This window comes from Hyperolius riggenbachi, chromosome 3, assembly GCF_040937935.1.
Source record: "Hyperolius riggenbachi isolate aHypRig1 chromosome 3, aHypRig1.pri, whole genome shotgun sequence".
NCBI classification, from domain to species: domain Eukaryota; kingdom Metazoa; phylum Chordata; class Amphibia; order Anura; family Hyperoliidae; genus Hyperolius; species Hyperolius riggenbachi.
The window spans coordinates 488,839,748-488,852,314 of NC_090648.1; the positions used below are offsets into that span (position 1 = coordinate 488,839,748).

Sequence of the window (12,567 nt, forward strand, 5' to 3'; positions counted from 1 at the left end):
TCCAAAGCAGGGAGCACCAGGCGTTGCGTTAGGGGCACGTTATGCGACCATAACGTCCCCTAAAACGCAACGTCCTGGTGTGAAACCAGCCTTAAAGAGAAACTATAACCCAGGATTGAACTTAATCGCAAACAATGTAGCTGATACCCCCTTTCCCAGGAGAAATATTTTCCTTTTCTCAAATAGATCATCAGGCAGGTCTGTATGGCTGATATTGTGGGGAAACGACTCCCACAGTGTGATGTCATGACCATGGTCCTGAGAGTGTGCTGTCTGTGAACCTCGTTGCATTGTGGGAAATAACGCCTTTTTTACCTGCCAAGCAAGCAGTATCTCCCCTCTGTCCATAGAACTATCAGGCTGGGTGCACATTAGCATAAATGCTAGTGTTGCGTAAAATGTTAGTCAATAGGGCGCAGGGGATGCAGAAAAAAATGCGATTTACAGTATGCGTCTCGCAAACCCTGGTTTTGTTGCATATTATGCAGGATTGCTGGCACATAATGAAAGTCAATGGATTGTGTTTTGTATGCGGTTTTTTATGCATTTTATAAAAAAATAAAGATTTCTGAAGTATTTCCGCTTCCTCTTGTCTTCCTAGTGATTTGCATATTTAAAAATGCATATATACAAAAAAAAAAAACGCAGCAAAAACGCAAAACAATGACCTTAACATAAAACATGACCTAAAACGCTACGTTTTCACGCTATGTCATATGTGAATCCAGCCTCAGTAATGAACATTCCGTACAGATCACCTGGCAGAGGGATGATTTTACAATGGGCAAAAACTGACTAAATAATCTATAAGGCCTAGTGCACACCGGAGCGTTTCCGCTGCGGTTTGCGATCTGCTTGTGAGTGCGGATCCGCTAGGTTAATGTATTTCAATGGGCTGGTGCACACCAGAGCGGGAGGCGTTTTGCAGAAACGCATACTCCCGGGCTGCTGCAGATTTTGGATTGCGGATGCGTTTCTGCCTCAATGTTAATTATAGGAAAAACGCAAACCGCTCTGAAAAACGGCACTTCAGAGCGGTTTGCCAGCGTTTTTTGTTACAGTAGCTGTTCAGTAACAGCTTTACTGTAACAATACATGAAATCTACTATACCAAAACCGCTACACAAAACCGCAAAACGCTAGCTGAAACGCTGCAGAAAAATAAGAAAAAGCGTTTCAAAATCTGCTAGCATTTTGCGGATCTGCTAGCGGTTTTTGGTGTGCACTAGGCCTAAATGAATATTGTAAAAAAATAGGCAATTTATTAATTGTTGTTTTCACCACAGTTCCTCTTTAATTTAATTTTAATTGCTGGATCTTTTGGATGGAAGAGTTTTGTTTCCTCCATGTGCTGGCTGGATTGATGTGAAGACGCGATCACCGACACTAACAGACACCTCTATACACAGTCAATTTTCATCTGAGGCGATTGTGCACAAGCGATCGTTTCATTTAGAAGAAAGAAATAGTGCTATTGGTTTGTTTAAATGCTACTTGGTATGAAATAGAATAAACGTTTCTACTATCAATGTGTCGTTAGTCCAGTGTAACACTCAACTGCAGACTTGTCTTGTTTTCTGGCGATTTTATGCGCGTTTGCTCGTTTTTGTGGGCGTTTTTGTAAGCGCTTTTGCAGAGCGCTTCTGTCTTTTGATCCGGAGAAAAATCCGGAAAAAATAAATACGTGTTTGTTTTTTTTAAAACGCTTACGTAATCGCTTGCCAAAGAGATTTTGTGAATGTTTTATCCTATACCTTCCATTGAGACAAATCGCCTCAAAAATTGCGCAAGCAGCGCTTTTCAAAGCGGATAACAGATGAACCGCTCTGATATGAACTCTTTCATATCATTGCACAAGCGCTTTCAGGGCGATTTTGAAAATCGCCCGCGTTTAAAATAAAAAAAAACACCTATAATGTGAACAAGCCCTAAAGGCCAATTCACGTTATGGCGATTAGCAGGCGATTCCCGCTAATCGTCAAAGGGCTAGAGCTATTCTAACCTATGGCAGTGATCTCACTGCTGCGATTGGCGTCGATTGCGGGCGTTTGGCGATTAGCGCCAATTGCAAAACGCGTTACCTGCAGCATTTTTGATTCTGGAACGATCCCGGGGCAGTGCTTAATAAAGCGCTGATCACGATCCCTCTGAATCGCAGAAGCGTACAGTGATTTTACTGCACAAATCGCGGTAAAAATCACCTGCGCTAGCGTTTTGCGCTTTTTAGGCCTGGAACCCACTGCAAAACGCTATAGCTAATCGCTATAGCTAATCGCAAGCGCTAGCATTTTGTATGAGCAGTTTGTCAGCGGTTTCATGAGCGTTTTAGGAAGTGATTTTACAAAGTTTGCCAGCGGTTGTGTAGCGATTAGCGATTAGCGTTTTAAAGTCCGATTGGTCCTTTCAATTAATTTTCATTTTGTTACAGTGTGTGTTAACGTTAAAACGCTAGCAAAATCGCTCCATGCAGGTTTTGATGAGCGATTACGCCAGCGTTTATATACTTTACGTTGAAGCGCTATCGCTCCCAAAATGCTGAGTGTCCTGCGTTTGCAATTTGAGGAATCGCAAACGCTCCAGTGGAAGTTGCCCCATCCATTTACATTAGCTGAGCGTTTTGGCAAAACGCTAGCGTTCTGTAACGCTCCAAAAATGCTCTCAAAATCGCCCTTGTGGGTTCCAACCCTAAGTGTGAATGCGCCCTTATACTTTTAGCCATAGTCCCTGAACAAGCATTTAGTAGATCAGGTTTGTCTGACATTATTGCCAGATCTGGCAAGATTAGCTGCATGCTTGTTTCAGCTGAGTGATATAGACACTACTGCAGCCCCATAGATCAGCAGGGCTGCCAGGCAACTGGTATTATTTTAAAGGAAATATGGCAGCCTCCATATCACTCTCACTACAGTTGTCCTTTAAAGCACACTTAAAGTGAGAGGGATATGGAGGCTGCCATATTTACTTCTGCTCGGCTTTCCCGCTGATTTTTCTGGTGAGTAGTGTTTGAATCACAGACCTGAAACAAGCATGCAGCTAATCGAGTTAGACTTCAGTCAGAGCACCTGATCTACATGCTTGTACCAGGCTAGGTTCAGTGCCCGTTTCCACTTGTGCGGTGCGAATTAGTTACTAAAAAAAGCGAAAACAAATTCGCATGCGAATTCGTACGCAAATTTTACCACGAATTTGCTTATGTTTTCGCGGGTTTTGTGTAAATATGCGAATTTAACCATGTCAGTGGCTTTATGCTTTTACATAGATTTTTAGGCGAAAACGTACGCAAATTCACATGAAAAATTCGCATAGCGAAAACGCATGCAAATTTCCTATTAAATACATTGTATGCGAATCGCACACTGCAAAGCGGCGTGCGAATTCTGATGGCTCTGCTGTGCAGATTTTTCATGCCCGGAAAACCGCAAAGAATTCCTGACAGGCCCATTCGCTTGTATTGGTTATGCGAATCGAAATCGGGCAACATGAAGATGGGCAGGAGCCCGAAACAGTGGACTGTCTTGCCCCTGCGGTTCTTTTTAATATGTATGTCATTTTGTAACTAATAAAACAATATTTATCCCCTGAGAGGTGGTGCGGATTTCCATTTGTTTTCCTGCATTGAAGTCCTTGTGGTATCTGAGGACATATCCTGCACACCTCGCCCCCTTGATTTGGGTGGATTTCCAGAGAGTGCGACTGGCTCTACTTGAATTTTGGTTATGCGAATCTGCATGCAGAAAACACATGCAGATTCGCTATAGTGGAAACAGGCCCTCACAGAGGGACGTTGCGGAGCTGTGTTATGAAGTCTTATAACGCAGCTTACCGCACTGCAATGCTAATCCTATGGGATGTTCACAGTGCAACGTTAGCATTGTATTGTAACGTGTAGGGTTATGGTAATGCACTGCTGCAGTGTGTTACCTCTAAACGCACACGTTACCAGGTACAGGCAAGCATACTTGTCATTGCCTGTGTGCTTTACTGTAATCTCTGTATGCTACGGTAACGCAGCGTTAATGTGCGGTACCACCTTTTTTTGTGTTGCAACATCCCACTGTGAATCTAGCCTCTCAGGGTCTATGGCTAAAAGTATTTCTTGCTGAGGCAACCTGTATTTTAAGAGGAACTCCAGTGAAAATAATGTAATAAAAAAAAGTGTTTCATTTTTACAATAATTAGGTATAAATAATTTAGTCAGTGTTTGCCCATTGTAAAATATTTTAAATCCCTGATTTATATTCTGACATGTATTACATGGTGACATTTTTACTGCTGGCAAGTGATGTAGCTGCTGTTTGAGGTTTTGGCAGTTGGAAACAGCTGAAAACAGCTATTTCCCACAATGCAACAAGGTTCCCACACAGGAAACTGCCAGAAGTACCTCGGTACTCAGAGCTTCTTGTGGGAGGGGTTTCACCACAATATCAGCCATACAGCGCCCCCTGATGGTCTGTTTGTGAAAAGGAACAGATTTCTCATGTAAAAGGGGGTATCAGCTACTGATTGGGATAAAGTTCAATTCTTGGTCGGAGTTTCTCTTTAAGTTAATAAAGATGGCAGCCTCCACATCCCTGTCACAACAGTTATCAGTTGCTGACGATAGATGAATGATAATATGTGTCGTCTTATCTGAGATCAAATGGTACCGTTGTATGATAAAGACGATAATTTCCAGTTTACTATTTCCAATTTTAATAAATTTATCGGAATAAAGAATCATTCATAAAAATTGTACTGTACCTGTCTGGGAAAAAAATCTGCCCAATTTTGATACTTACATGTGCCGTGGGAAACCTGTGCAGGATCCAGCGAGGTAAGTATCAGACTTTTTTCCTTTTACAGGTTTGCTTTAAAGAGGAACTTTTAACTAAAGATTGAACTTTCTCATTAAGAAATCTTTACTTTTTCTCAAATAGATCATCAGGGAGGTCTGTATATCTGATATTGTGGTGAAACCCCTATCACAGTGTGATGTCAGGACCGTGGTTTCCTGTCAAGCAACCAGTATCTCCCTCTGTGCATATGTATATTTATAAAAGTAAACAAAACATCCTTTTAGCCTATAACATTGTTAGGGGGTGTGGTTATAGAGAACGGCAATTGGTGCTGTCTATTTTTTTTTCATGTCTGCCAGTAGTAAAGATGATGACATTGCAGGCTTATTGTTGATCTAACAATATTAACAAATTACATGGTGCATATCAATTATCTCTTGATCTCCTATTTTTTAACTTCTCACTTTGTAGTATATTGATTCATTGTTTTGCCCTTTTCACTAAAGTTCCTCTTTAACCACTTGAGGACCCACCCTTTACCCCCCCTTAAGGACCAGCGTTATTTTTTGTGATCTGTGCTGGGTGGGCTCTGCAGCCCCCAGCACAGATCAGCGTGCAGGCAGAGCGACCAGATCGCCCCCCTTTTTTCCCCCCTATGGGGATGGTGTGCAGGGGGGTCTGATCGCTCTGGTGGGCAGGCTAGTTGCGGGGGGGGCACCTCAAAGCCCCCCTCCGCGGCGACATTCACCCCCCTCCCTCTCCTACCTGTCCACCCCGGTGATCGGGGCTGCACAGGACGCTATCCGTCCTGTGCAGCCAGTGACAGGACGTCCCCTGTCACATGGCGGCGATCCCCGGCCGCTGATTGGCCGGGGATCGCCGATCTGCCTTACGGCGCTGCTGCGCAGCAGCGCCGTACAATGTAAACAAAGCGGATTATTTCCGCTTGTGTTTACATTTAGCCTGCGAGCCGCCACCGCAGGCTATTCACGGAGCCCCCCGCCGTGAATTGACAGGAAGCAGCCGCTCGCACGAGCGGCTGCTTCCTGATTAATCAGCCTGCAGCTGGCGACGCAGTACTGCGTCGCTGGTCCTGCAGCTGACACTTTGCCGACGCACGGTATAAGCGTGCGGTCGGCAAGTGGTTAAAGAGATTCTGAAGCCAATTTTAAAACGGCTTTTTACCTTTTATTTATGTTATGTTAGGCATGTTTGCCCCTGTTAAAACACAGCTATCCCGCGGCAGAACAACGTTTTTTTACCTCCCAAATCCCCCGGGGCACATTGCGGGGAGCGCTTCCATGAGAGGCAGAGCTTTTGGCTGCAGCTCTGCCTTTACACGCGTCTGTCGCCGCCTCTCCCCGCCCCTCTGTCTTCCTTCACTGAGAGGGGCGGGGGAGAGGCGGAGATACGCTTTGTTTGACGCGCATGGAGGCAGAGCTGCAGCCGAAAGATCTGCCTCCATGAGCAGCAAAATCCACGATCAAGAAAGTCGTGGCGTTTGCACAGGGGATTTGGGGGGTAAAAAATCGTCGTTCTGGTGCGGGATAGCAGCATTTTAGCAGAGGCAAACATGCTTAACATAAAAGGTAAAAAGCCGTTTTTTAAGTGGCTTCAGAGTCTCTTTAAGAATGGTTGTTGGCTCCCTGAAAATATGTGTCCTGTTACCAACTGTCACTGTACAGTGCTGATATACAAATGGAACCAGGAAGATGACTGGTTGCTATGGGCAACAAGCACGGATACCTCCCACACAGGAGACCCCCTAAATACACTTTTAGGTTCCACACAAAAAGCTGTCAGACAAACTGGGGACTCATTGCCATCCACCTTGTCATGATGTCATAGCTGCCCAATGGGAACATCGCCCATTCTGACTAAGGTCGCATTCACATTGCCACGTTGCGGAGCTACGTTATAAAGTCTTATAACGCAGCTTATCGCACTGCAATGCGAAATCCTATGGCCCGTTCACAGTGCGACGTTAAAGTCGCGTTAAAGAAATGTTGCGTTCTGGTAACTCACTGCTTGCAGTGCGCTACCTCTCAACGCAGGCACGTTGTGACTTTAACGTCGCATTAAAACGCAACGTCCCACTGTGAATGCGACCTGAAGGAGAAGTTATTGGTTGTTTCTGGTGATGGTCATGTCTAGGAGAAGTCATGGAGAAGCATGTGATCAGTTTGGTCAGGTGGTAGATATGGAAGTCTCTTATTTTTGCAAATCTATCAGCTGATCAAAGGAATCACATGCTTCTCCATGAGTTCTCCTAGACATGAGTCCATCACTATTTGTTTCTGATCTTCGCTTCCATTTCTGTAATACCATCGATTGGTTGGCTCATTCATTGGATGTGTATATTTAAGCCAGACCTATCGGTAAATTCTACTATACTCTATTAAAGCCTATGGAAGGATTGTCGTCTTAGGGCTCTTTCACAGTAGGAGCTGTTCCGTCCGTTTTGACGGATGGCTCCTAGGATAAGGTAAGCAGGGTAACGTGGAAGTCTATTGACTTTCATGTCACCTTTCACCTTAGAAAAACAAAAGTTTGCTTTCCTAAAACGGAAAGTATTTTCAATAATTCAGGTTGGAGTGAGCTCTGAGATGTCTCCTACAATGCATCACTGCTGAAATAATCAAATCACCAGCATCTCAGCAGTTACGTTTTTAAGTTTAAAAGGGCCCTTACGGGTGGGGCCCACTAGAAATCAAGAATCGTGACTGCATTCAATAGTGATTTCTGTTGCATTTTTCAGAGTGATTTCTGGTGAATTTGAAGCCTTTTATTTTAATCCTACCGATTTGTACAGTTACAATTTTGCAGCGTTCCTCTACTATACACATATTGAGGCAGGATCGCTCAAATAATGCATCAATACCCGCGATTGTGATTTGGGGTAATCGCAATCGCCCCTGTGGAATCCCCTCCATTGACTTCCGTTATGGCAAATCAAATTGAATCGAATCGAATCCCGATCGGACATGTCTGATTGAATCAGATCGTAAATAGAATCGTAACCGAATCGCACAAAGAGTCGTATGGTGTAGATGAGGCTTAAGCCTAGCACCTTTGGGATCGCCATTGATTCCAAAACGCGGCTGAAAAAGCTCCTGTGGGTCACGCCCCACATCCTAATCTTCGACAGACCGGAAAAACCTTTTCCAAAAACATTGCTATTTCCTATAATCGCTTAATGGTATTTTTCTTTGGCAGACCTCAGCTTGAGCCGTGACAAGCCCCCTTTATTTCACCTGTGCCAAGCGCCCGCCATCTGTTTCCGATCGCTTAAAAATAGTTAAATATGGCAAGCGAATGAAAGTGACCCCCCAGGAGGGGCTCCGGGCTCAGCGTCCCGCTAATCCCAGGAAAGCCGATCTCGCTGAGTTTCTAACTGTGTTTTGTTTGTGTTTTGGTCGTTGCAGATACAGACGAGTGTGCGGTGGGAACGGACGACTGCCACATCGATGCCATCTGTCAAAACACCCCGAAATCGTACAAGTGCATCTGCAAGCCGGGATACAAGGGAGAGGGGAAACAATGCGAAGGTACGCAGGGGGGGGGGGTGCCACACTCCCCCTTCCTGTTTGTTTGCACTGCTGAATCTTTTGTAAATAGCTGAATTCCAGAAACGATTAGTGCAGATTTACAGCTGCTGGCCCTGCAGACTGCCTGTTTATTGGCTCAGAACCCCCTGCTGGCTCTGCTAATTGTCCCCGAGTTGGAATACTTCTTGCAGGAATACAAGGCTTATATGTGCTGTGTGTGTGTACTGTGTTTATGTCTCTGGGTGTATGGTGTGTGTGTGTGTGTGTGTGTGTGTGTGTGTGTACAGTGTGTGTGTGTGTGTGTGTGTGTTCAGTGTGTGTGTGTGTGTGTGTGTGTGTGTGTGTGTGTGTGTGTGTGTGTGTACTGTGTGTGTACAGTGTGTGTGTGTGTGTGTACAGTGTGTGTGTGTGTGTGTGTGTGTGTGTGTGTGTGTGTGTGTGTGTGTGTGTGTACTGTGTGTGTAGTGTGTGTGTGTGTGTGTGTGTGTGTGTGTGTGTGTGTGTGTGTGTGTGTGTGTGTGTATGCACAGTGTATTTGTGTGCTGCGCATGTGTGTGTACTGTGTGTGTGTGTGTTTGTCTCTCTCGGTATGGCCCGGTGCACACCAAAAACCGCTAGCAGATCCCCAAAATGCTAGCAGATTTTGAAACGCTTTTTTAAATTTTTCTATGGCGTTTTGCCCAGCGTTTTGCGGATTGCTGCTGCGGTTTTCAATATAGTAGATTTCATATATTGTTACAGTAAAGCTGTTACTGAACAGCTTCTGTAACAAAAACGCCTGCAAAACCGCTCTGAAGTGCCGTTTTTCAGAGCGGTTTGCGTTTTTCCTATACTTAACATTGAGGCAGAAACGCACCCGCAATCCAAAAAATGCCTCACCCCGGCATTTTTCGTTTCTGCAAAACGCCCCCCGCTCTGGTGTGCACCACCCCATTGAGATACATTGACCAAGCAGATCCGCAGCCGCAAGCGGCTGCAGAAACGCTGAAAAAGCCGCTCGGTGTGCACCAGCCCTAAATGTGTGTGTGCTGTTTGTATGTGTGTGTGTACAATACCCTTTTGCGGCTATATGAATACATAATAGTAATATGGTAGGATATTAGACTAGGACTATGGTAGGATTAGATTGTGAGCTCCTCTGGGGACAGTCAGAGACATGACTATGTACCCTGTAATGTGCTGCAGGAGATGTCAGTGCTATATAAATACATAATAATATGGTAGGACATTACACTATGACTATAGTAGAATTAGATTGTGAGCTCCTCTGAGGACAGTCAGTGATATGGCTATGTACTCTGTACAGTGCTGCTGAAGATGTTGGCTTTATATAAATAAATGATAATGATAATAATATTGTGTTTCTGCATGAATGCAGTGCTGCGTTATTCTTAGTTGTCAGAAGTGCATATGAACGCTCATGGTGTGCGTTGTAAGATGTTGCACTTTTTCTTTTCCCTTTCCAGCTATCTGCTGCTTTTTCCTGTGTTCTCAGAGTACATAAGAGGAAGAAAAAGACTGTGCAAATAGAGTGCAGAGAGGTGAAGCTAGCGGTGCATTGCTGTGACCTGATCTTTTCTAAATGAGCAGAAGCAGAGATTGTGGTCAGGCAGAGGGCTAGGACACTCACACTTTGAGGGGCAGCATTTTAGGATCTGATGAAAACTTCTTCACATAATCAGAGGATGTCAGCCGGGTTACATGGAAAGCGATACCGTCCAATCTCTGTCACTGGAGAGACACAAAGGAATGTGGAGGGGGATCCTTACAGACTTCATTTGGGACACACTCCATGATTGTGCTTATCCTCTGCCCCTAAAGCCTTTCAGCTGGGAGCACTCTCCTCTGATTTTGTGCACGTTTTCTGCACAGGCAAACTGACAACCAGTGTAAGGCCTCATTTCCACGGACTGTTGAGCAGTATGTCACACCTGGCTCTGCTGGCTGCATGATCGTTCCAGGTGTGACTCCACCTTCTGCATGCTTGTTCCAGGTGTGACTCCACCTTCTGCATGCTTGTTCCAGGTGTGACTTCACTGGCTGCATGCTTGTTCCAGGTGTGACTCCACCTTCTGCATGCTTGTTCCAGGTGTGACTTCACTGGCTGCATGCTTGTCCCAGGTGTGACTTCACTGGCTGCATGCTTGTCCCAGGTGTGACTTCACTGGCTGCATGCTTGTCCCAGGTGTGACTTCACTGGCTGCATGCTTGTCCCAGGTGTGACTTCACTGGCTGCATGCTTGTCCCAGGTGTGACTTCACTGGCTGCATGCTTGTTCCAGGTGTGACTCCACTTTCTGCATGCTTGTTCCAGGTGTGACACTGCTGGCTACATGCTTGTTCCAGGTGTGACTTCACTGGCTGCATGCTTGTCCCAGGTGTGACTTCACTGGCTGCATGCTTGTCCCAGGTGTGACTTCACTGGCTGCATGCTTGTTCCAGGTGTGACTCCACTTTCTGCATGCTTGTTCCAGGTGTGACACTGCTGGCTACATGCTTGTTCCAGGCTTGACTCCACTGGCTACATGCTTGTTCCAGGCTTGACTCCACTGGCTACATGCTTGTTCCAGGCTTGACTCCACTGGCTGCATGCTTGTTCCAGGTGTGACACTGCTGGCTGCCTGCTTGTTCCAGGTTTGAATCCACTGGCTGCATGCTTGTTCTAGGTGTGACTCCACTGGCTGCGTGCTTGTTCCAGGTGTGGCTCCACTGGCTGCATGCTTGGTCCAGGTGTGACTCCACTGGCTGCATGCTTGTTCTAGGTGTGACTCCACCTTCTGCATGCTTGTTCCAGGTGTGACTCCACCTTCTGCATGCTTGTTCCAGGTGTGACTCCACTGGCTGCATGCCTGTTCCAGGTGTGACTCCACTGGCTGCATGCTTGTTCCAGGTGTGACTCCACTGGCTGCATGCTTGTTCCAGGTGTGACTCCACTGGCTGCATGCTTGTTCCAGGTGTGACTCCACTGGCTGCATGCTTGTTCCAGGTGTGACTCCACTGGCTGCATGCTTGTTACAGGTGTGACTCCACTGGCTGCATGCTTGTTCCAGGTGTGACTTCACTGGCTGCATGCTTGTTCCAGGTGTGACTCCACCTTCTGCATGCTTGTTCCAGGTGTGACTCCACCTTCTGCATGCTTGTTCCAGGTTTGACTCCACTGGCTGCATGCTTGTTCCAGGTGTGACTCCACTGGCTTTATGCTTGTTCCAGGTGTGAGTCCACCTTCTGCATGCTTGTTCCAGGCGTGACTCCACCTTCTGCATGCTTGTTCCAGGTGTGGCTCCACTGGCTGTATGCTTGTTCCAGGTGTGACTCCGCTGGCTGCATGCTTGTTCCAGGTGTGACTCCACTGGCTGCATGCTTGTTCCAGGTGTGACTCCGCTGGCTGCATGCTTGTTCCAGGTGTGACTCTGCTGGCTGCATGCTTGTTCCTGGCGTGACTCCACTGGCTGCATGCTTGTTCCAGGTGTGACTCCCCTGACTGCATGCTTGTTCCAGGTGTGACTCTGCTGGCTGCAAGCTTGTCCCAGGTGTGACTCCACCTTCTGCATGCTTATTCCAGGTGTGACTCCACTGGCTGTATGCTTGTTCCAGGTGTGACTCTGCTGGCTGCATGCTTGTTCCTGGCGTGACTCCACTGGCTGCATGCTTGTTCCAGGTGTGACTCCCCTGACTGCATGCTTGTTCCAGGTGTGACTCTGCTGGCTGCAAGCTTGTCCCAGGTGTGACTCCACCTTCTGCATGCTTGTTCCAGGTGTGACTCCACTGGCTGTATGCTTGTTCCAGGTGTGACTCTGCTGGCTGCATGCTTGTTCCTGGCGTGACTCCACTGGCTGCATGCTTGTTCCAGGTGTGACTCCCCTGACTGCATGCTTGTTCCAGGTGTGACTCCGCTGGCTGCATGCTTATTCCTGGTTTGACTCCGCTGGCTGCAAGCTTGTCCCAGGCGTGACTCCACTGGCTGCATGCTTGTTCCAGGTGTTACTCTGCTGGCTGCATGCTTGTTCCAGGTGGGACTCCACTGGCTGTATGCTTGTTCCAGGTGTGACTCCACCTTCTACATGCTTGTTCCAGGTGTGACTCCACTAGCTGTATGCTTGTTCTGGGTGTGACTCCACTAGCTGTATGCTTGTTCCAGGTGTGACTCCGCTGGCTGCATGCTTGTTCCAGGTGTGACTCCACTGGCTGCATGCTTGTTCCAGGTGTGACTCCACTGGCTTTATGCTTGTTCCAGGTGTGATTCCA

The 12,567-nt window shown here is 46.6% G+C and overlaps 1 protein-coding gene across 2 annotated transcripts in view; it reads left to right on the forward strand.

The window, feature by feature from the left end:
• The window catches only part of SCUBE1 (signal peptide, CUB domain and EGF like domain containing 1), a 359,575-nt gene that overhangs the window by 18,811 nt on the left and 328,197 nt on the right, over window positions 1-12,567 (forward strand). For both annotated transcript variants that reach the window (XM_068278175.1, XM_068278171.1), the window contains exon 2: window positions 8,201-8,323. In XM_068278175.1, coding sequence (XP_068134276.1) covers window positions 8,201-8,323 — 123 coding nt within the window. The remainder of the gene's footprint in view (window positions 1-8,200; window positions 8,324-12,567) is intronic.